The sequence below is a fragment of the Carcharhinus amblyrhynchos genome, chromosome 13 (assembly GCF_965287045.1).
Source record: "Carcharhinus amblyrhynchos chromosome 13, sCarAmb.v2.hapA, whole genome shotgun sequence".
NCBI classification, from domain to species: Eukaryota; Metazoa; Chordata; class Chondrichthyes; order Carcharhiniformes; family Carcharhinidae; genus Carcharhinus; species Carcharhinus amblyrhynchos.
The window spans coordinates 20,117,104-20,142,647 of record NC_137336.1 but is presented as its reverse complement, the minus strand read 5'-3'; the positions used below and the strand labels follow the sequence as shown (position 1 = coordinate 20,142,647).

General features: G+C 44.2%; 1 protein-coding gene across 7 annotated transcripts in view; it reads right to left on the bottom strand.

Moving 5' to 3' along the window:
- The window catches only part of LOC145351748 (teneurin-2-like), a 1,559,410-nt gene that overhangs the window by 199,028 nt on the left and 1,334,838 nt on the right, over positions 1 to 25,544 (bottom strand). For all 7 annotated transcript variants that reach the window (XM_080201351.1, XM_080201350.1, XM_080201352.1 and 4 more), the window contains one exon: positions 4,909 to 5,147. In XM_080201351.1, the coding sequence (XP_080057477.1) occupies positions 4,909 to 5,147 (239 nt within the window). The remainder of the gene's footprint in view (positions 1 to 4,908; positions 5,148 to 25,544) is intronic.

Genomic DNA, 25,544 nt, shown 5'->3' with positions numbered 1-25,544 from the left:
TTCACACATGCCATTTCAGTATAGAGTTCATTGGTTCTGTGCATAGTATAAACTGGGTGAAGAGGCATGGAGGGACCACAAATTCACAAGAAGAGTATGAGGGGCCATTGAACTGGGTAGGGGACATGAGTTGGCATGGAGAGGGCAGTGGGGCCTTGGGTAAGATTTCTTGAACTTACCTTTCAAAAGGTTCCCGAACCCAGACTATGGTTCACAATCCTCTAGGAACTGGGAATCATGAGCCACAGAGAAAGGCACCAGTCTCCATAATATTCCTGGGGGCTGGATACCTGCTCCTACAACAAAGCCAGTTGGGTTGGGAGTGCAATGGAACAGCTCACTGTTATCCCCCCAAAATTAGGGGTGCTGAAAAAGGGGACTGGAATCATAGAATCATAATCTGCCCATTATTTTTAAATGGCTCCGAAATCCTTCTGACTCCAGAAAATTCCATGCCTCGGTGTTGATAGTCTATTTAGCCATGAGAGCCAATAACTGAGATCAAACTGTCTTCGCTTGATACAGGGACAGGAATCGGAACCAAAATTTCTCTGCTTTGGGCACAGAAATTGGGGCCATTTCTGGTGCTTTGTTGTTGCCCTAGTTGGGATTGGTTAAGACACCCCGGACAAAAAAACAAATGTAGGACCTTTGTGTACTGTATGGTTCAAGAACTCACCATTCGCAACGCAAGGATTATGTTGTGAGCTAACAATTCACAGGTCAGGCCCCAGTGTCAAGAGAGATTCTTTCACTTTCCGTGCAAAATATGTAAAACCGAAATATTTTGTTTTCTGTTTTGAAGGTGGTTACTACAAAAGTGCGGTACCTTGGATAAAATCCTACCTCTATGCATGCCTTGTTGAAAGGAAGACTTCAGTAGATTACTTCATCAATAAGCACATTAAACAAGTGGTGTCATTTACAAGGTAGTGCCATCTTCTGACTAATTACCTGTCAGCCAGTTTAGCGCTTCACAGTCTAAACACTCAAATTTTACGACGCAGTAATATAACGCCGGAACACAGGGAGCTGGGAAATAGAAATGGCCATTCACACTACCCAATTCACTCTGTTAGCCACATCTGGTTTCAGCGTCAGATTCGATCATTTTTCATCTTTTTCAGCACGTACCCGTATCTTTTCACTTTCCGCTGAATCAGTAATTGACCCAATTCCCTTTTGAATACTTCAACTAAGTCAGCATTTACTACACTAGGTGCCAGCCTATTCCATAAATCAAAAACTCCAAGCGTGAAGAAGTTATTTCTGAAGCCTGGTTGAGACTCTTCAGATTCCAATCATGTCCTCTGATTTTTTATATGTTAATTTGGCACAAAATGCCTCTCTCGACGTTCCTGTTATCAGTTTCCTTCATCGTTACTTCAGGAATTTTGATTTGTCCCGTCCCTTAATCTTTCAGAGTTGTTGATTTATTGAATAAACTGTTACCAGCTGCAGGGTTCAGACATTTTATATGCAGAATAATGAATTGCTGGGAGTGAGTTGTAGGCTGTAATCTCATAAGAGCCTCAGATGATTTACTCAGAATAATGGTTACTTGGAAAATACTCATCCACATGCTGTGATTTTTAAAGGGGGAAGGGTTTTGTAACAGGCAGGTAGGGAACACCAGCCTTCCTTGAAAATACAAACACTGGTCACTGAGGAGGGCCTGCCTGGGTTAAAACTCCAATTAAAACAAAATAATAACCCTTAGTGTCAAACGGGATTGCCAATGCAAAAATATTACTGCATTGCACATTGAGTCTGCCTGTGTTTACAAAGACAGCAGTCTAGCACAGAGCGTTCTGTTGCTTTCAGCTCTCTCAACACTGCTCTGAACAAGCTTAATGTACGCTTCTGATTTAATGCAAGGACGGAGAAAAATGTAAGTTGTAATTAGTAAGAGAAATTGGGAACAATGCTATCACTTTGTTTTTTTTGGGGTGGGGGCGCGGGTGAGGAGTGTGGTTGGGCAAAATCAAATCCATTCCACAACGTTCACCCTGGTCATGCTGTGTTATGAATAGATGATTCTATCAATGGCAGCACTCTGCAAGCAGCATGCTGCTTTAGTGTCGATTCATGAGCCTCTTATTGTGGTTTTAGGGCAGGCAGGAGGAATTTAACAGATTCTTAAGTAATTTGCAATTTTGCCCACCAAAGAACATTTAGCTTGATTTAAAGGACTGCGGTTGTGTGTTGGCTCTGCATTCATTGGAAAAGCTGAGCTCAAACACAAGCTATGATGAAAATCAGTTGCCAATTTTTCTTTTCCCCTCCGTAGAAACAGACTTCTTGCCCACAGCATTGTGGAACTCCATTTAAGGGTGTGTTCAGTGGTTTCCTATTCCTCTGGCTCGAGAATCAGGTATTAGGTAAATGAGGCGAGGTGGAGAGTTAAGTATCCAAGGAAGAACACAATGAATTGGTGCTGCTTGATGCTGACTGCAGCGAGGAATCTTTTGTCAGGATTGAGACAAAGTGGCATGGTAACATATCCCTACCAGAAAAGCTCTGATCTTGCCCAGCTTTTATAAATGTTCGTCAGCACTCAACGCTGATCTAACTTCAAATGGTGTAATTTGGAACGGGTATTAGACTCACTAGAAAAGAGGTGGTTGGAAACTGTTACTTTGTGGTTTCTTAGTTCAAGTTGTTTTGATAAATCTGGCTGAGAAGAACTACCCACATTTTAGCATTTGATTTAAGTCACCACAGCGCTGAAATCTTGTTGCCGTCTATGCTTCAATTATGCACTGTGGCAAGGGGTATGTTCAATGGGAAATCCCATTAACAAAGGTGGGACTGTAAGATCCCACTTCCAACGTCTGGCGCACCACCTCCCTTTTTCCACGAAACACAGCCAGGAGGAGGAGAAAAATCCTGTCCCTTGTTCATGGGGAAGAATTTTCCCATTCCGCCCACCATGGGAACCATAGCAGGCGAGGGGCAATGGAAAGGTCCATTGACCTCGGATGGGATTTTCCCAGTTTTGGGGTGAGCGCAGCAGGAAAATCCACCCATAGAGTCATAGAGATGTACAGCATGGAAACAGGCCCTTCGGCCCAACTCATCCATGCTGACCAGGTTTCCTGAACTGAACTAGTCCAATTTTCCTGCATTTAGCTCATATCCCGTTACACCTTTCCTTTCTATGTACCTACGTATTTTGCTGTTTTATTTACTTGGGTGCTGGGTCCTGTTTTTACTTAATTCATTTAACACAGTGACAACGGGAGTTTATGTGATAATTAAAAGGGCATTGCCATCTTGTAAAAACGTTCGATGGTTTTCTTTGTGGAACGAAGATGGAACAACAGTACACACAAATCACACAATCAGGTTATCCAGCCCAATAACCATCACTGAGCTTGAAGTAAAGAAGTATTTACCTAGCATGCTTGCAAGAAAATGTCACTCCTTTAATCAATAAATAGTGGGAATGCATCATTTAGCCAAGTAATTTCATAATAATGACTACTTCTATAACTCTTGTTTCCTGATGTAAAGGGGAGACCTGAAAACCTCTTAATGAACTTGAAGTGAGCACATTTTATCAATTAATTTGGACGGCCAAAGTTTGCTTGTGGCAGCCAACTGTCAACAGCAATTCTGGCTTTCCCTTACACACCAGGGTACAAAGCGGTTTTAAAATGTGTCATTGCTTTGAAATTACAGGAATCAAGAATCAGTCCCACTAAAACAGGTCGAAACATTAATTTATTCTCTTTTGTCAAATAATTTAAAACTAATTGACACTTATTAGCATGGATGCCATTATTTGAATATCTCCAATCTGAATTTGAAAGTAAAGATGTTTTACCTTTAATCTGGTCATTATTCATGAGCAGGAAGGAGGACTAAACTTACCAAAAACAAAGACATTGCAGAGGATTTGCTGCTTAAGGATTTCAAATGGGAACCTGTAATGATCACATGAACTTTGATTCTAACGAGGTAACTTATCTTAAAGCAAATGTTAATTTTCCTTCTCTGTTTTTCTGTTTATATATTTTGTCCTCTTAGAATTATCGAATTCCTACAGTGGAGAAGGAAGCCATTCGACCCATCGTGTCTGCACCGAATCTCCGACAGAACACTTTACCCAGGCCACAACCCCGTAATCCCCCTTCAGACGCTAAGGGGCAATTTTAATATGGCCAATCCACCTAACCTGCATTGGATTGTGGGAGGGAGACAGAGCACCCAGAGGAAACCCATGAAGACACGGGGAGAATGTGCAGACTCCACACAGTCACCCAAGGCTAGAATCTAACCCGTGTCCCTGGCACCATGAGGCAGCAGTGCTAACCACTTCATAAACCCCGCTTCATAAACAATGACTTGGCAGAGAACGAGGCAAGCCACCTGCCAGTTCTCAGATAATGGCTTTCCACAACCAGCCTCAAGGAGCTGCCAGACAGTAACCTGGTTGATCAGCTTTCCAATTGTTCTTTTCTCTTTCTGGACAAGCTCTTTGCCATCAGCTTGGGACTCTTTCTCCCCCGCCCATGTCCCTCCTTTCTCATCAGACCATATCCTCACCCCCCTCCCCCTGTGACCCTCTTCCACCCAGCTCCCTTACACCCTACGGGTACAATTTTGTCTTTTAAAAAGCGTTTAGACAATCACATGGGTCAGGTAGCTTTCGAGGGATATGGGCCAAGTGTGGATAATTGGGACTAGCTAAGTCGATAAGAAAAAGGACAGCATGGACAAGTTGGGCTGAAGGGCCTGTTTCCACGGTGTAAACCTCTATAACTCTATGACTGAGATAGGAGCCTTAATTGAAATCAGTGCTATTAAAATTTCGAACTGTGGGACTGATTGCTAATTCAGTACAACAAACATACAATTGTACTTCTATTCAAATCGTGCCAGTGTAAAATCTGAGATACACACCTATGAAATATGCCAGTAGAATAGCCAGTACCACAGAGGCAGCGATAGCACACAAGGCAGCACATTTCCAGCTACAGTACTTGGACGGCTTCTTAAGTTTAAAAGCATTTCGGGAGAAGGTGCTTCTAGGCAAAAGCCGTGGTGGTGGCGAGTAGACGGTACCAGAGGTTAAAGGATAGCCTGGGGTGGATGTACTGAACAGAGGCGTTGTCCCAGAAGAGGTCTTAAAAAGAAAGTGCCTGCAAGAGAGAAAAGAAAGAAGCTTAGAACGTGGCAAATCCATGGGACTAAAAGTGCTTTTGTATTTCTCATCTGGCTAGTCAGAAGATGGTACATGATACATATCTTCTTCAATTTTTAAATAATTATATTTTGCTGTTCTTTTGTTTTGAATGTCCACAGCCCTTTTTGTTTCAATCTGTCAAATCAGGAATGCCTTTGCAGAAACAGAGGTGGGCGGAGAGCTTGAGTTTGAAAATCCTAATATTGTCATTTGGTATTTTTACTCCACAGGCCAAGATTTGTTCCTCTGCGCATTGTAGCAACATCATAAAGCTGGCAGCTGTAAACATGTTCACGTTTTCATCCAAGCTACAGTGAAAATCCCCTTCTAGTAGTTAAAGAGAACACATCCACTCGCAGGAAATGCAGCTGTAATGCCACTGGTGTGCACTTCATTTGATTTCTGTGCAGAGAATGGTGGTTCTTATTGAACGCTGTTGGGAAAAAGCCCAATGACAGCAGGATTCAAATTCACTGGGCAGAGAGTTGCGTGCAACATCTTGCTCAGAACTTGTAATGGCCCGCAGTTGCTTTCTGGATATTTACACAGCCAGCTCAAGTAAAAACAAGCTCTTGCTGGCATCTGACAATCTCACACCTGTAAACTGGAGGTGATAGAGATTGATAAATTTTTGTTGGGGAAGGGTGTTAAGGGCAACAGATCCAAGGTAGGTAGATAGTTATGATACACAAAACCCATGATCTAACTGAACGCCAGAGCAACCCAGAGAGTCTAAATGTTTGCTCATGTTTCTATGTCCTTAAGCGAGAAACATTGATCTGATTTATATGAAATTATTTTGTAGATAAAATTTGCTGTTGATTATATATTGGCCAACATCTTGCTTTTTGACTAGAAATGTGAAAATGCGGATTGTGGCTTGTTCACTGTCTAGCCACTAAGATTGAGAGCTTAGTCGATAACCTCGAAAACTGGAGTTCAATACATCAGCCACCATTGCCTGGCAAATTCACAAGGCAAACTTGCTGCTTCCATTGATCATCGTATAATGAGACAAGGTCACATGTACTGACAGCACGTTCTCATGTTAGTTTTGCATGGCGTCACTGCATATGTGGCTGTGATGTGGGGCTCTTTCGAATATTTTGCCTCCGCAGAATGATATCCCTTCAAGACTAGTTGGCTGCTTGCTCCAACATGGTGTTAACAAAACCTGGAAATCATGATGCTGACAGATTTTGTTTGTGTCAAACATTAGTTGTGGGTTTTCTGCCATTATGTACACACAAGATGCCAGAGAACCCTCAAACAAGTTAATATTCCTCGATTGATTGACCTGCACTGTAGCCAGTATGAGATCAAAGATACTTTGGCTTTGACACATAAGCCTGTAATATTGGTTAGTCACTGAGTTACAGGTCTGAGCTTCATTGCATATTGCATAGGAAGGAATGAAAATGCTTTGTCACTGATCAAGCCCATTCTGTTCACAGGTTATGCACAACCTATCCCGGCACGGACTCCATGTCATTCATTCATTCATTTAACCTCAAAACAAAATTCCGCAAAATCTTATCTGGCTCCAAGAGATCATCAATCAGCCAAAACGTTGTCAGATCTCCAATCTTCCATGCACGGCTGGTTGTTTTCCTTTTTTTACAGATTTCTTTTAGAACAGAATCGCACAATCTTTCCTCTCACATGGATTATTAAATGCAAAAGTTTATTTTATTAGCATTAATGTAAGTAGGCTTACATTAATGCTGCAGTGAAGTTACTGTGAACATCCCCTAGTTGCCACACACCGGCGCCTGTTTGGATACACAGAGGGAGAATTTAGCATGGCCAATGCAACTAACCAGCACATCTTTCGGACTGTGGAAGGAAACCGGAACAGCCAAAGGAAACCCATGCAGACACGGGGAGAACATGCAGACTCCACACCGAGTTACCCAAGCTGGGGATTGAACCACTAGTGCTGTGAGACAGCAGTGCTAACCACTGTGCCACCGTGCCACCCCTAAATAATTATCCTATAATCAATCCCATTAATTGCTCAATAATAATGCAGTTTCCTTTTGTACCAGGACAATATTAATAATTTTTGCTGGAAATTCGTTGCACATGCAAGAACTTCTATTTCATTGCTTTGCTTGAAATAAGTTACTTACTATTTATATATTACCTGTCAAAATAATGTTTTTTTTTCATTTTAAAAACCTGGATCATGTTTCCTTCAATCTTCTACTTTCTAGTGATGTTGACCAATATCAATCTACTTTGACTTTGGACCTTACTCTCAGGAGCCAGGCATGTTACTCTTTTGCTATTCTTCTCAAACCAATGCCTTCTGAAGGTGAAAGGAAAGAAGCCCCAGGAAACAGTTTTGTGGAGAACAGTGAGCAATGTAAGTTAGGGCTATCCACTCAATTCAATGATTCACTAGGCTGATACCGGAGATGAGGGGTTTGGACTATGAAGAGAGACTAAATAGACTGGGTCTGTACTCATTGGAATTTAGAAGGATGAGGGGGGATCTTATAGAGACGTATAAGATAATGAAGGGGATGGATAGGGTAGAGGTAGAGAGATTCTTCCCGCTTAGAAAGGATAGCAGGACTCGAGGGCACAGCCTGAAGATAAGGGGGGGGGGGGTGCAGTTTAGATCGGAGTTGAGGAGGAACTTCTTCACTCAAAGGGTGGTGAATCTCTGGAATTCTCTGCCCGTTGAAGTGGTGGAGGCTGCCTCACTGAATATATTTAAGTCACGGGTAGATAGGTTTTTGATAGACAGGGGAATTAAGGGTTATGGGGAGAGAGCGGGAAAGTGGAACTGATCCACTTCAGATCAGCCATGATCTTATTGAATGGTGGGGGCAGGCTCAAAGGGCTAGCTGGCCGACTCCTGCTCCTATTTCTTATGTTCTTATGTTCTTATGATTTCTGAGTGTGGCTAGTGCTCCCTTTGCTGTTCTTCGGCTCGTGCCAATTCGAGTCATCCACACTTGAAACACTGGCTCTTTTCTCCCTCCACAGCTGCTGTCAGACCTGCTGAGATTTTCCAGCATTTTCTGTTTTTATTTCAGATTCCAGCATCCGCAGTAATTTGCTTTTATCTCAAAGTATGTTTGTTGGTTGGAGGTGTGCGATACCTCAATTGTCTCACTGGACTTCATCTAGTTGCCTGAGTTGTAACACCTGACACTTTGTGCAATGGCTAAACTTGTGACAGAGTGAATACTAAGGTTTTCAAAGGTTTTGATAGAAGAGATGGAAAGAAGGGGGGATACTGTGGTGCGGTAGAAGAGACCTTCCAAACATTTGCTCAGGAAACAGTGGGAGGAAGTAGCAATGGAGGCTAAGGTCAGGAATATGGAAATAGTGCAGCAACAAGTTTAATAATTTAAGGGGCTAAATTTTTGGAACCTCAAGTCAGGTCCAAATGGAAGTCTTGAGCTAGCGTTTGTCAGCAGTTAGATCAGCACAGGACACAACAGCACAAGAAATAGAAGCACTCCAAAGATGTGCTGGCAGACCAGTTAATTGTGTCCTTAAATATAGTGGCTACTTGCCCACTAATTCAGCAGGCAGCTAATCTGAGTCCCTGCCCTCTGCTGGCAAGGTCCCTGTATTGGGATTGAATGAAACAGCCATCCTGAAGCAGCTCCCCAATTTTCCCAGGCCTGTGCCCCAAGCTCGCTACTCTGGAGCTACGAACAGTCTGCCGGAGATATGACTGTTCATCTTCTAGCCTCATCCGTCATTCAGTTCGCTGCAGCCTCATCACCCAACAGCCACCAACAAGTTCAATTCACCCAGACTCCATTCCAAGATTCATGTACATGTTTTGACTTGTTGGCTTGTGACTTCCAACAGTGTGAAGTGTGTAAGCACAGTAAATTGGTTCAGTTGGGAGCACATTTGCTTCTGAGACACAAGCTCCAAGTTCAAGTTCCAAACCACAGCTTGGCCACAAAAATCACAACTAATACTCCAGTGTAGTATTAAGTGAGTATTGCACTGTTGGAGGCGCTATCTTTTGAATGAGGTGTTAAACTTAGGTTCCAGCTTCCTGCTTGAGTGGATGTGAAACATTTTGAGGCACAATTTCAAAGAGAGGAGTTATCACCGGTATCCTGGGTGACATTTATCCCTGAGTCACCACAACAAAAAATAAAGGTTATTTTATTACCATCACATTGCAGTTTGTGGGACTTTGCTGTGTGTAAATTGGCTGTGGCAGTTTCCTATATTACTGTGACTGTACTTCATTCTACATGTCAGTCACTTTGAGAGTGCTTCATTGACTGTAAGATGCTTTGGAATGTCTAGTGGTTGTGAAAATTGCTGTATTAATGCAAGTCTCTCTAACCTTCAAATTGCGGATGGTGCACCTCTAACTTTTTCTTCTCCTCTCTCATTGCTGCCCTAACCTTGTCCTGTTTTCCTTCCAGATACTCAAGAACTGAAACTTTCTCACATTTAAACAAGAGAAGGGAATCAATGGTGATGAAGAGACTTATCACTCAATCCTACACTTACAGCCAACAACTCAGACAATGGTACTCACTGTACTGTAGAATCTAAGATAGAGAAGGGATCTACGTGCTAAGATACTGAGCCTTAGTGTGCAGGAGCCAGAGCAGGGAGGGAGAGGCTTCACACTAATTCTCCAGCAGAGGAATTTGATGGACCAAGTTTCTGCTTTCTGTCCTCACAGATGCTGCCAGGCCGGTTGAGTCTTTGCAGCATCTTTTGTTCCTGTTTCAGGTTCCAGCATCCACAGTATTTTGTTTATTACAGAACAGAGTTGATGGGTTTCCACACCCAAATGTTTGGTACACTAGAAATCCTTTGCTCAATGCCAAGGAGAATGGAGGAGTCCAGTTTGACCTTGACACAGAGCTTCGAGCAACACTGGGAGACCATCCTTTCCACTGTGAAATGAGCTGTCACTTCCATCTACACAGATGTGGAATCTGATACAATTTCCGATGGCCAATGCCACCACATCCACCGCAGCACAGGCAGCTAAAGTGTCGCAGCATTACAGTGGAAACTCAGACTGTCCTCTTGCAAGCACAGACTGTTGTATTAGAATCATAGAAACCCTGCAGTGCAGAAGGAGGCGATTTGGCCCATCAAATCTGCACCGACATCAATCCTACTCAATCCCTATCCCAATAGCCTCACATATTTACCCTAACTAGTCCCCCTGACAATTTAGCATGGCCAATCAACCTGACCTGTGCATCTTTGGACTGTGGGAGGAAACTGGTGCAGACATGGGGAGAATATGCAGACAATGACCCAAAGCAGGAATCGAACCCAGATTCCTGGCGCTGTAAGGTAGCAGTGTCACCCATTAATAGCTCTAAATACCACTGTTCAAAGGGACCTCAACAGCATCAGAGAAGCCTGTCAATCTATTCTCCAGCAGACCAGTAGGATTGCTCAGGCATCATCCGAGGAGATGTGTAATGGCTCCACGGAGCACAAGCCTGCTGTCTTCTCTCAGGATAACAACACGGGTGTTGCCACCTCCTGCCATCTGTCAGTGCCCTTGCCATTGCTTGCCAGCCAGACTGCTGCTGTCCAGCACAAGATGGTGCAGGCTGAAGCTGGATCTTCTAGCAGATCCTGTGTAACAGAGAGAGGGAGGGATGCAGGCAATGGCAGAATGGGAGGAATCTGGAAAGTTTCCTGCATCAAATGAAAGCTCGTTGCCCAGGGATACACAATCTCAAAGGAATGATGGCTGCTTGGTGGATCAGCAGTGGTGCTGTTGGCTGTTTCATTTGAGTTGATTTATTATTGTCACATGTATTAGTATACAGTGAAAAGTGTTGTTTTGAGTGCTATACAAAGCATGCCGTACATAGAGAAGGAAAGGAGAGAGTGCAGAATGCAGTCTTACAGTTGTAGCTAGAGTATAGAGAAAGGTCAACTTAATGTGATGTAAGTCCAATCAAAAGTCTGAAGAAACAGCAACTGAATTTTTGCTTGGATATTTTTACTTTTTTTTAAACTTTGATGTTATTTTTGGGAACTAGTTATTAATTGGTTTCAATTTAATATGTTGTTTTGCTCTGTTCTTTGTTTCATTTTGTATTTTTCTATTTTACTTGATTGAATATAAAACTTTCCTGAATTTGGGCTGCGGCGAAAGCTGACTGAATAAATAAGCCTTTGACGATGGAGCTAGAGCCCATGTAGAAAGAAACTGTCTCCATTACATCTTCTCTTCCTCTTCATGTGTCCCATTTCCTGTTCTACTTCCACAGTCTCTGTCTCTTCATCTTATTGCTGCCCCTCAGCCTCTCATTCAGTCGGTGGTGACAAGCGCTGCTCCTTCATAGAATCCCTATAGTGCAGAAGGAGGCCATTCAGCCCATCGAGTCTGCACTGATCACAATCCCACCAAGGCTCTATCCCCGTAACCCCACATATTTACCCTGCTAATCCCCTGACACTAAAGGGTAACTTAGCATGGCCGATCAACCTAACCCACATATCTCTGGACTGTGGGAGGAAATCAGAGGCCCAGAGGAAACCCACACAGACATGGGGAGAATGTGCAAACTCCACACAATCGCCTAAGGCCGGAATTGAACCCGGGTCCCTGGTGCTGTGAGGCAGCAGTGCTAATCACTGTGCCGTGACACCCACATGATGGCCTCGGTGTGCAATAAGCAGCATTTTACTGACAATATTGAGGCACTGCTCAGCTTTATAGTGCAAGGGACCCTCCAGAGAGCAGAGGCATTGCTTCAGAACACGGATGGTGGGCTCTACAATGTCCCCTGTGGCAGCCTGGCTTTCATTGTTTGCCTGCTATACGCACATGGGTTGCTTTTGGACTGGAGACATGTTATGAGTGGATAGTGCTTGTTGCCTGGTGATCAACCTTTGACTTGTTGTGCGATGTGCAGGTGACAAAGAGGACTGCCACAGAACATAGGCATCATGATGCTGCCAGGAAGAAGGTCACTCCACAGCACAGTGAGCTGCCTGTGGTCATGCACCAGTTGCAAAATTGGGGGAGTGGTACCCCATTGGTGAAAATGGCGGAGATGGCATGAGGCACTTGCAAGGCAATATCCATGAAGCCATGGCAACCAGGGGAAGTGATGGCCTAATGGTATTATCACTACACTATTAATCCAGAAACTCAGTTAACGTTCTGGGGATCTGAGTTCAAATCCTGCCATGGGCAGATGGTGGGATTTGAATTCAATAAAAACAAATCTGGAATTAAGAATCTGCTGCTGATCAGGATATCATTGTCGATTGTCAGAAAAACCAATCTGGTTCACTGATGTCCTCGAGGAAAAGGAAATCTGCCATCCTTCCCTGGTCTGTGACTCCAGCAATGTGGTTGATTCTCAACTGCCCTCTGAAATGGCCTAGTAAGCCACTCAGTTGTCAAGAAGGCAGCTCTCCACCACCTTCTCAAGGGCAACAAGGGATGGGCAATAAACGCTGGCAGCCAGCGACACCCAGTCCCACAAATGATTTAAAAAAATCTGCATCACCCACTTGCCTTCAGCAAGAGGGAATAAGGTGAAGCTGTTTCATGTGCACTGAGAGTCTCAGAGACTTTCCTTCAGCAGCAGTGCATTGCAAAGTTTGAGGAGTTGCTTATAACTCCAGCAGCAGCCTAGGATGCAGATACATAAGTACTAAGGCCCTTTTGATAGCCAGAGGGAGCCCAGTCCTTGCCCTTCTTTGCAGATGTCCACTAAGCAGTCGGTACCTTTCAGTGACAAACCCTTTTGTGAAGAACTGACATCTCTATTATTAATCCTCAAAGAAGAAAAGGCAAGAACATTTCTCCCTGAACTCTCCTGCTCCCCCGTTCCCCTTCTCCTTATTCTAGAACCTTTCCCTGTTTTGCATGGCCTCGCCTCCTTTTCCTCAGTTCCCAGAGTGAGGCTTACCAAGCCACCCATCTCCGGAAGCAATCCTTCACAAGCCTTTAAACTAACAAAAAAAAACTTCAGCACGACCCAGACCATTCCCTGTCGACTCTTCAAACTTCAAGCAAGTATCAGCAAGCTCCAAAAAAATGCATACGGTTGCGCCAATTATCTGAGGAAATAATCCGACAACTAACCTATAAGTACCCCCTGATCACTTTAAATAGCGATGGAAGTGGGTCCTTCATATGGTTTAACATGTGTTCAGCACTTTGAAGTTCAGAGATCAGCTGAAAAGGGTTCAAAAATGGCAATACACTTTTGCACACTAATGAACGCCATAATCTGCCTGTTTTGTCTCCAGCCAGCAATTGTCAGATGCATTCTCTTATGCCGAGATAGCATCAGGTGTACTTCCTAGTCAGGAGTCTGTATGGGCACTGCCTCAGGCTCCATTTTTGAGCTTCAGCAGGTTGTGCAGTGCCTAAAAAGACTTGATTACCTGTTAAGACTCACATTCCGTCCATTCTCTTATAATTGTGTTTGTGTATATCTACGCCCTGTTTGTGAACTCAACTCCCACTCACTTGCTGACGGAGCAGTGCTCCAAAAGCTCGTGCTGCCAAATAAACCTGTTGGACTTGAAGCTGGTGTTATGAGACTTCTTACTGTGCCTAAAAAGATGGGCAATACTGAGGTCAATTGCTTCCCACAGTGTCTAATCTGACATCGTAAGAAGTCACACAACACCAGGTTAAGGTCCAACAGTTTTATTTGGCATCACAAGCTTTCAGAGCACTGTTCCTTCAGCAGGTGAGTAATCTGACATCAACAAAGATGTATGTGACTTGTAACCAAATGACTTTAAGCCGTATCCCAGTTCTTGATCTGTTTAACTGATAACAGCATCATGTGGACTGAATGCTTTAATTGGGATGTCAATAATTCATACCTAGCCCTTTAAATTTATCACCTTTGCCACTTCATCAGATACACTTGAGTGCAATTTGCTGTTCCAGTATGCATTTCCTTAGATTTATCCATATTAAATTCCACCCTGGTCTGGTAATTAAAGATTCTGTTGTACAACAATACTAACACAGGAAAGTAGAAGTCAAAGTGTAAGAAGCTGTCAGCATGAGATTAGCTTCCTCATTTACCTATTTCTGTACAAGCTGGGCTGTTGAAAGTAAAAATAAAAGTCCGGGAAAACATTGTGAAGTGCACCATGAAACATTTGGCTTGGGGAAGAAAATTTAATTGCCTTTCACAACGAAGTCTTTCAGAAAGCCGGTTGGTTGATCTAATTTTTTTTTAACATCGTAACAATATGTTTGGTCTAATTGAAACAAAGATGAACACAAACATTCAAAACACATCTCAGTCCTGTCAACATGAGGCAGAAATTAATTTATACAGGATTATAAAATTCTTTTATTGCAGTAACTCACTAAGAGCAATTACAGCTAAAATACGAAAGTTGTCGGTACTTCGAGTCCACTTTATTTTAGAGTCAATGGTTTGCTTACAAATTACAATTATTTAAGTGGGTGCAGGTGTTATAATTATTTCACACAGGTTCTTTTCACCTAGAATCATAATATAAATCAAACCCAAATGATGGGTTGAGAGTCTTCCATTTAACTGGTGCACGGGGTCCGATGTTAAATGGATTCGGGAAAATCTCAATTAAGGGACAGGTCGCAGGGAAAACTGGTGCATTTGGTGCATTCAGTGAGATGTAATTAAAGGACTGAACGGAAGCGTTATTAAAGAAGTAGCATTGATGAAAGAAAGATTTGCATTTTTATGTAGCACCTTTCACGACCTCAGGATGTCCCATACTGCTTTAATATTGCACTTTTGAAGTTTAGTCACTGTTATAGAATAGAATCATACAGAAGGAGGCCATTTGGCCCATTGAGGCTACACCGACAACAATCCCACCCAGGCCCTATCCCTGCCACACCATGTATTTACCCTGCTAATCCGCCTGATACTAAGGGGTAATTTAGCATAGCCAGTCCACCTAACCCGCACATCTTCGGACTGTGGGAGGAAAGCGGAGCACCCGGAGGAAACCCACGCAGACACGGGAAGAACATGCAAACTTTACACAGACAGTGACCCAAGGCTGGAATCGAACCTAGGTCCTTGGTGCTTCAAGGCAGCTGTGCTAACCCAATTTAGGGTGGGACAGTGGTTCTCATGTTGAAATGTAGGGAAGATGGCAGCACCATGATAAAGACTAGATAACCTGTTTTACTGATGTTGATTGAGGGATAAATATTGGCCAGGACACCAATATTTAATATTCAGCACCAATACTTGTTCCTGTGCAATTTTCCATTCATCTGTGAAAGGACAGTGCCTTGGGTTTAAGGTCTCATTCAAAAGGCAGCACTTCCAACAGTGTAGCACCTCTTGCACACTGCATTGGAATATGGGCTTAAATGTTATGAGAGTCAGAATCAGGGGTGAGGCTGCTACCAACTATGCCATTAAGGGAGCTATTTCTGAATTGGGAATGTCAGCTATATGCTGATACTGGGTGCCAGATCGGAATGAATTTTAGTTGCCTGGTACTAACAGACTTTTAGTTAATAAATTTACTTGACAGTTGACCCAGCACCTTTGATATCTGATTATTTTCCTTGGATGGTGGGACACCACACCGCATATAAATGTTCAGAATTCCTTTGCTCAATGATGACTGTGTCGCTGTGGGAATCTACTGAAAGGAAGTCAGGTACATTTTCGCTGTTGGGGCATCGAGTTAAGTCTGGGTTCCTCCTCTTACCCACTGCTGGGGGACCAATTCAGATGTTCAGCACTGTAATTCAACACATCATCCAAGAAGGAGACAAGGGCACTCAGAGTTAATTTCTTCTATCTGAAACATAAGAATTTTCCTTCTCTCCCAAAAGCATTGGCCCCGGAAATATTTCGGATGCCTATTTCACCCATTGCTGAATGATATCAGATTTGCTGATTTCAGTGGCACGCTCTCTTTCCAATCCTGTCACTCATTTTTATTTTAGTTTTGAACCATTTTAATCTACATGAAAGTACTTAATTAACAAATTGACTTACATCAGAAAGTCCTGGTCAGTACAAGGTTATGTATCTCATGAATATTAAACAGTTAAACAGCAATTTCCATAATTTCCTATTTAAAGGACTTCTGTCATCCTGGTAGGATGACCTGGGTGACATTTTCCACAATAGGCATGACACTCACGGTATTTCTGCGGCAGGTTTTATGCCGATCACCGAGCTGTCTTTCCTGGTTTCACGTGATCATAGAACCCCTCCAGTGCAGAAGGTGGCCATTCGGCCCATCGCACCTGCACAGACTCTCCCCGTAACCCCACGTATTTCACCCCACTAATCCCCCTAACCTACACAACTTGGAACATTAATGGGTAAATTAGCATGGCCAATCCACCTAATCTTCGCATCTTTTGGAGTATGGGAGGAAACCCACACTAACTCAGGGAGAATGTGCAAACTCCACACAGACAGTCACTCGAGGCCGGAATTGAACTGGGGAATCTTTTGGAGCCTGTTGCTCCCTGCTTTTCAAAGACAACTCAAGAGCATGAGAAGTGCTAAGCTGCCCTTACTGCTTGCATGATGAAAAATGACTGACCTTGCGCTTAAAGTGAACCTAAAAGGGAAAGCAAAAATGACGACTGGGAGTAAACACACTGTAGGCACACACACTCTATTCACAACACATCAACATGTTTATGTGCACTAATTTTAAGCACATATGGCAACATATTGAGCACACAGACAGTGGGCGGCATTTTTCGTCCTCCCTTGCTGGCCCCTCTCCACATGGCATGTTTTCCGGTGGTGGAGGTAGCTCGTCATTGGCTGCCAGCAGGAACTCTTCTGGTCCCACCAATGAGAGGAGGTCTTGTGTGTCTTGCCCAACCTGCCTCCTGCCGGAGGCGGGGCCTGAAGATTCAACATGGTGTCACAGTGGCTAAGCACTGCTGCATCATCGGCAGGAATGGCCAGAAAATGCCACCCAATTGCCGTTATTTTGTGCCCGAGTTCACCGTGAGTGTAAATGACAATGTGGAATCAAACTATCACAAGACTAGTAAAGGGAGACTCTTGCTGGCGAGATCCCATATTCTGTTCCTCTCCGCTCCACGCCCCCACCGGTGAAATAATGAAGTTTCCACCCATTTCAATAAATTTATATATAATTTGCAGGTTTCCCTATTGTATTGTGCCCCCCCCACCCCGGCCTTTGGATTTCACCCTTTGCTTATGTGACTTTACATTGGCCACATTTACAATTCCTTTTTAAAAATGGAAACCAGGCAAAGGACGCCTGGTGGGGGCAAACTGGTAATTGCAGCCCGCCAGGGGAGAGTAACATGCCTAGGCAGTACCCTGGCATTGCCTGCAGGCCAGGGGACCCTCATGTGTGTGTTGCAGGGGAGATGATTCCCCTTGTAAATGGTTGGCGGGTGACCTGTGTGCATGTGGGAGGGTTCCTGTGTTGCCTGTTGATCTTGGGATTCCCTGCTGCTGGCTTTATCTGGTCCCACCAGTCAGATGGCATGAGCCAGGCCTCCAGATTTATTTTACACAGAGTGCTGCATTATCTGGAGACAAAAGCTGAGTCCACAGCCTTCAAACTGTATGTCAGTTTTCTCCCCTCAGCCATCACTCTGTGCAGAGAATGGAAAATTCCACCCAGTATCTCGATTCATACACATACACGAGTCATAGCAGAAGGGGCAGAATGATGGCACCGTGGTTAGCACTGCTGCCTCACCAGAGACCCAGGTTCAATTTCAGCCTTGGGTGACTGTGTGGAGTTTGCACATTCTTCCAGTGTCAGCATGGGTTCCCTCTGGGTTCTCCATTTTCCTCCCAAAGATGTATGGGTTAGGTTGACTGGCTGTGCCGAATTGACCCTTAGTGTCAGGGGGACTAGCAGGATAAATAAATTGGGTTACGGGGATAGGGTGGGGAGTGGGATTTTTGTTGGTGCAGGCTTGATGGCCTCCTTCTGCACAGTAGGGATTCCATGATAAGGTAAAGAGAATGAAGGCCAAATGATCTCTGACACTAGACAGATTAGAGAGGAATTTTCCAAAATACCTTTTGGCAATGGATATTTATTTGACTTTGTTGCGTCTCATACCAGAATTGACAGGAATTCTGTGAGGAGAGGGTTGGAAGGGAAAGCCTTTAGTCACTACGCCCCTGTTATGTTGCGAGTGGGGCATGTTTGAAGAACCAGTCAGTTTATTTTCTCTCTGTCATTTTTGTATGAATATAAGTGTTGATCACATTAATGCTTTTTGAGCTAGGTTTAAGGCTGAGAACAAACATTTTTGTCCTCCGCAAAGCCACTTTTTTTGCCAATAATTCCTCCCTGCAGCAGATGTGATCACTACAGGAGGGCAGGCTCCATCATCCAGTATGGCTTTTGTGTTTCCAACACCATGTTCGTGCCTTTCCTTTTGTGTTTAATGTGACGCAGTGTCTTGTAACATAATTGCATTGTCCCTTCACAATTCTGTACACTGTTCGTGTCTTTATGATTCAGCACCAAGTGATAGGATGCTCTTTCATGCCTGCGTCTGTCCACCTGAAAGGCTACTGATCCAATGATAGGGCAGGACAGAAATGGGGGAGAAATCACAGCAATGTCCCTATGTGTCTTGCTTTCACACATCACAGGGGTGGCATGGTGGCACAGTGGTTCGCACTGCTGCCTCACAACTTCAGGGTTCCTGGCTTGGGTCACTGTTTGTGTGGAGTCTGCACGTTCTCCCGGTGTCTGCGTGGGTTTCCTCCCACAGTCCAAAAGACGTGCTGGTTAGGTGCATTGGCCATGCTAAATTCTCCCTCAGTGTACCCAAACAGGCGCCGGAGCGTGGCAACTAGGGGATTTTCACATCAACTTTATTGCAATGTTAATGTAAGCTGACTCGTGACACTAATAAATAAACTAAACTAAACATTCGAAAGCCCCACCGTAGCACAATGCTGACAGAGGCCAGTACATCTCTGACAATGCTGTTTAGCGTGGGCATAACCTAGAAAAGGGAAGGTAGAACATAACAATTATCTTATCAAAAAAGATTATTTTTACATAGATCCGGCGCTGACTCATAATTATGTTTCTGTTTTTATCAATACCCTTGACCCATTATCATCTTGATGCTAAACACTGATAAAATATCGAGATAGAAAAGCCACTTTGGCTTCAAACTCCTCCAGGAAAAGAAAGAGCACATTTAAAAAGCAAAAAAGAAATGTAGCCTTCATCATGTACAAACAAAATACAGGGTGAGTCATATTTCCACCACCTTATCAGCTTGTTGCCTTCAGAAACAGTTTAGAATTGGTTGGATACATAATTCAATAGTACTTCCAAGAACAACTGAAAATTCTTTCACTACAGCTCAAGTATATCTGTGTGTGTCTACATATACTTATGCATACATACATATAATATGATTATATATGTGTATATATCTCTCTCTATATATGTGTACATATATATATACACACACACATTATATATGTATATATATATATATAGAGAGAGTATATCTAAAGTGTACACACGCTTACAAATACATACATATGTTATAGAAAAATAATACAATCCAAAGCATCGTTCCTGTTTTAAAATGTTCATCAATTCCTTAAATCCAATCTTCCATCAGCCTTTTAAGCTGCTTTTTTTTTTAAATGCTGGTGAGTGTGGCGAACAAATATGTCAGGGATGTGCCCTTTGGTGAAGAAACACTCATTACTTATCACCTCATGCTTTGCTCCATGGTGACAGATGTCAGAATAATTCAGTGCGAACCCTGAAGAATGAGGGTGAATGCTGGATGCTATGGTATCCGACTGTAACCTTTGATGGCAGATTGTTCTCTGGATTATCAGGTATGACTGTGTTCATCTATTATTGTCCCTTCTGTCACATGATTTTTGCATATTTAAGGTACTTTGACCTGACTGTTTCTTTACGCATTCTGTCCTCGTGTGGATTTAAGAGTGTATTGGCGCTGATTGACACAGTTTGCTGTGCTGTTTAATGGCAAGTCCCCTTGTGAATAACATGACTATCGGATATGATACAAAATAACTCAAAATACTGTTAGATCTTTAAATTCTTCCAGATCAGCAACCTGAAACGTTGGATGTGATTCTCCAGCCTTGCGCGTTCAAGTGTGAATCGCGTTAAGGCTGGAGAAATGGTGGAGGAGGAGCTGTAGCGCGTTTAGCGCCGGAGATGACCACCTTTGGGAGATGACCATCTTTATGATTCAGCACCAAGTGATAGGATGCTCTTTCATGCCTGCGTCTGTCCACCTGAAAGGCTACTGATCCAATGATAGGGCAGGACAGAAATGGGGGAGAAATCACAGCAATGTCCCTATGTGTCTTGCTTTCACACATCACAGGGGTGGCATGGTGGCACAGTGGTTCGCACTGCTGCCTCACAACTTCAGGGACCAGGGTTCGATTCCTGGCTTGGGTCACTGTTTGTGTGGCGTCTTCACCAAAGAGTCATGTTATTCACAAGGGGACTTGCCATTAAACAGCACAGCAAACTGTGTCAATCAGCGCCAATACACTCTTAAATCCACACGAGGACAGAATGCGTAAGGAAACAGTCAGGTCAAAGTACCTTAAATATGCAAAAATCATGTGACAGAAGGGACAATAATAGATGAACACAGTCATACCTGATAATCCAGAGAACAATCTGCCATCAAAGGTTACAGTCGGATACCATAGCATCCAGCATTCACCCTCATTCTTCAGGGGTTCGCACTGAATTATTCTGACATCTGTCACCATGGAGCAAAGCATGAGGTGATAAGTAATGAGTGTTTCTTCACCAAAGGAGATGACCATCTTTGGGATTCTACCATCTCCCATGCCCTGGCATAATCTGGTTCATGTCCAGAGTGGCAGATTAGCACAGTTAAATATTCTTCTGTTGCAAATCTCCGACCCTCGGGCACAGCGCAAATCACTACTGGTTTCCACATATAGAGACTAGTCGTGATGGCCATGCTGCGGTGGGGCGGGGGGGGGGGGGGGGGGGGTGGGGGGGTGGTTGGTGCTCGGAGGCCATTGAAGTCCCCAGATGGTCAGGGAAATAGCTGGGCAGTGACGTGGCACTGCCCCCTGGTGCATCCAGATGGGCACTGGCAGGTGCCAGTTTGGTAATGCCAAGGGGGAGTGGGCAGGTGGGGCGCTGAAGGGTGAGAGCATGGGGGGCCTTTTGATGGGAGGCATAGGGGGGCCTCTGAAGGGATGGAGGAGCTCCAGGTGAAATGGAGGTGGGCGGGGGGGGCTCCTGAAGGGATAAGTGGCTGGGGAGGGGAGGAGGGAGGGGAGGGGGGGTGTTACCCTTTTGGCAACTCAATAGCAGGATTTTGCTCACTTGGAGGGTGTTGGTACCAGTCAGTGGGGGTGGGTGGGGGGGGAGGTGGTGTGGTTGATGTTAGCAAATGGGGTGGGGGGGGGGAGTGATCTGATGCCAGTGAGTTGGGGGGTGGGCTTAACTGGTGAAAAGTATGGAGGGGAAGTGGGGTGTCTTGGTGGTTAGCATTGCTGCCTCACAGCACCAGGGACCTGGGTTCAATTCTGTCCTCAGGTCACCGCCTGTGTGGAGTTTGCACATTCTCCCTGTGTCTGTGTGGGTTTCCTCCGGGTGCTCCGGTTTCCTTCCACAGTCCAAAGATGTGTGAGCCATGCTAACTTGATCCTAGTGTCAGGGGGATTAGAAGGGTAAATATATAGGGTTACAGGAGTAGGGCCTGGGTGGGTTTGTGGTCGGTGCAGACTCAATGAGCAGAATAGCCCCCTTCTGCACTGCGGGGATTCTATGAGTGGAGTTGTCTGGAGATCGAGGCACCCTTTAACAAAGGCACCCAGAACTCTGAGAAGCCAGCCTTGCCAGCATCTTTATGTCCCCATCTCAAAAAAATTCAAAGTGTAGGCAAATTCAGTGAGAACCTCCCCATGCTTCAAAAAAAATTCTAACCGTGGGTTAGTTATGGACTAATGTGCACCAAACCACCCAGCTGGAATCTCACCAGTTTTCCCACTGGGGACAACACATAGAGATCTTCTGGGAGAATTCTGCCCAATAACTCGATGTTGCCCTGGCCATAGATGCTGCCCAGTCCTGCTGAACACTTTCAGCATTGTCTCTTTTTATTTCAGACTTCTGGCATCTGCAGGATTTTATTTCTACGGTTGGAGTGAGTCATGGAATGCAACACAACCCCTGAGTTTGGAGAATTTCACAAACCCCTCTTGCCATTTGTTACAGTCTCCTAACTGACTGTCACCCATCTGTTACATTAAATGTCTCTGTTTCAGAACAGCTTGCAGAAACATACAGACTTTTTTTTAAGGAATGTGAATTAATTTTGACACAATACTCCATCGAATACGAATTCTAAAGCCAAACTGCATTCAGTTTGCTTATTCCAATTATTTAAATCTAATAATTGCAGAAGGAAGTGCATCTCCTTTCTTGCCCCCTCCCGGTCAATGCTTCTGTTTAAATAGTGAAGACAGAATCACTGAAGGAACTGACTTGGAGGAATAACTGAGCCTGACTATGTGAGAGGGTGAAGTTCACAGATCTCAGCCGCAATGACATGATCCCTGAAGCATCTGGGTTAATGAGGTCTCTGCTGATATTAATTCACATCCCTCACAATGTTGAGTACAGCAACTCTTCATAGCTAGCTTCACTGTTTAATGAGTTAAGTGCAACGCGTACGGAAAGCTTAATTCTCTTAAGGTTCTTTGATGGTGGCGAATTAGGTGGCAGTGGCAGTTAAACACTGCTCTTTCACCTCTGTAATACGAATAGGGAATGAGGCCAAAGCGGTGGCTTGAATGTTTCCTCTCATTATCAGCAATATGGTCCGAAGAATAATGAGATTGGGAAAAATCTCATCGCAATTCCTCGTGGGCAGGAATCCACGGCTCGTAGTTTGGCACTAATTGGCACCAAGTTGGCAATCTTGCTCAGGAAAGGCATCTGAATGGCTGGAGCAGGCAGCAAATTAAAATGTCATTCTGATGCATGTGCGGGTGCGTGGGGCATTTTTACTGAGGTTGTAGGCTTGACATACATCATGGAACACTCTTTCGCTCTGAATAAAGTCTCCGCCGCAACCTAACCTGGGGCGCTGTTTGGTTGACGTTGAACATGAAACATCGAAATAAATATAGTCTATTGTCCAACTCTTGACAGATATCACCAGGAGCTGCATAGCTGCAGAACAAGACATTAGAAAGATAGGCTGATGGTAAGGCTCTGTCCCCAGTTTGATTGAAATTACCAAACATTCTGGAAGATGTGGGGAAGCATGGATTGATCAAAACTGGTAAGCTGCCAAGAAACGTATATGATCTGAGTGACACTAGCCAACTGAGCTCTTCTGCAGTCGCAGGCTGCACATCCAAATTCGGTAATGATCTCCACAGGGTAAAAAGAGTGACAAATTTTTGGAAGTTTTCTTTCTTACCCTGTGGAGATCCGAGTTTCATTACAACGACAGCCTTGATCTCCAGATGGTATGCATGTGACATATTTCAGTGCCGAGTCTGGCTGTGCTAATGATTGATTTCTTGCGGAACGACAACATATTTACTTATGGTCACCCTGGAGACATACTTAAAGAAAACAAAATGAAAATAATGACATTCCACTGCAGCAAACAAAGTGATTAGAAGTTGCGTATTTGTTGACAGGGCAGTCAGGAGGGTGTTGCCCTGGGAGTCCTCAATATTGACTCCAGAACCCATGAAGCCTCATGACATCAGGTCAAACATGGGCAAGGAAAGGTCCTGCTATTTTTCACCCACTGTGCCCCCTCAGCTGATGAACCAGTACACCTCCAAGTCAAACACCACTTTGAAGAAGCACTGATGGTGACTAGGGCACAGTCTATACCTGGGGTGGGAGACTTCAATGCTCATCACCAAGAGTGGCTCAGCAGCACCACTATAAACTAATGAGCCCAAGACTGAAGCATTTGTAACAATCTTCAGCCAGAAGTGCCCAATTCATCTCAGCCACCTCCTGAGATCCCCAGCATTTCAGGTGCAAGTTTTTAGCCAAGTCATTCACTTTATGCAGTATCAAGAAACGACTGAAGGCACTGGATACTGCAAAGACTGATTCCAGCAATAATGCTGAAGACTTGTGCATTCCAATGCAGGTACAATTCTGGGATCTACTCGGCAATGCTCAGGTATGTCCTGTCCACAAAAGGCAGTGAAATTCAAGCCGGCCAATTACTGTCCTAGCTCTCTACTCTCCATCATCAGCAAAATGATGGAATGTCTTACTGACCAGCCTATCAAATGGCACCTACTCAGCAACAACCTGCTTGGGTCTCTCAGCTCCTGACCTCACTATAGCCTTGGTTCAAACATGGCCAGAAGAGCTCAACTTCACAGGTGAGTCGGAAGCGACTGCCCTTGACATCAAGGCAACATGTGATGAGAATGGCATCTAGAAACCGTAACAAAAATAAAGCCAATGGGAGGCAGGAGGAAAACCTTCCACTGATGGAGTCATATCTGGCCAAAGGAAACTAGTTGTGATTGTTGAAAGTCAATCATCTCAGCCCCGTGACATCACTGCAGGAGTTCCACAGGATAATCTTCAACTCGACACCATCCAGGACAAAGCTTGATTGGCACCTCATCCACTACCTTAAGTATTTCCCCCCTGCCCCCCAACCACTGACACACTGTGGCAGCAATTTGTACCATCTACAGAATGCACTGCAGCACCTCACCAAGCACCTTGTAAACTCATGATCTTTACCACTTTGGGGGACAAGGCAGCAGATACATGGAAACACTGCCAGTTGCAAGTTCCCCTGCACATCACACACATTCCTGAATTAGAACTATATAATCATTCCTTCACTATTACTGGGTCATAGTCCTGGAACTTTCTTCGTCATGGCACTGTGGATGTCACTCCACCAGATTGACTACTGTGGTTCAAGAAGGTAGCTCACTGTTGCTTTCTCAAATGCAGTTATGGATAGGCAATAAATGCTGGCTTAGCCAGCCACATCTCATCAAGTAATTTTTTGGAAGATGATGGGGGGACAGATGGCACCTGAGAGGAGGGAGTTTTAAGTTCAACTCAGCAGCAATAAGTTTTCCCCTGGGACAATCAAACACTGATTGTGGAGGATTTGACATTTTTTGGTGGAATGTTGGGAATATCAGAGGCAGTGTTGTCTAACCCCACAGAGGTTTCACCCAGCTGCAAGTAGCTATTGATCCAGCAGCCCAGGGGAGGACAATGAAGGGTACAAGATGTGGATCAGTGGCATGTCTGGGAGAAGCTCGCAACTATTGTACTTTGGTGCAAATTAAACAGCAAGTAGAAAAGGCAAGAGGCATCCCCTTTCAAAACC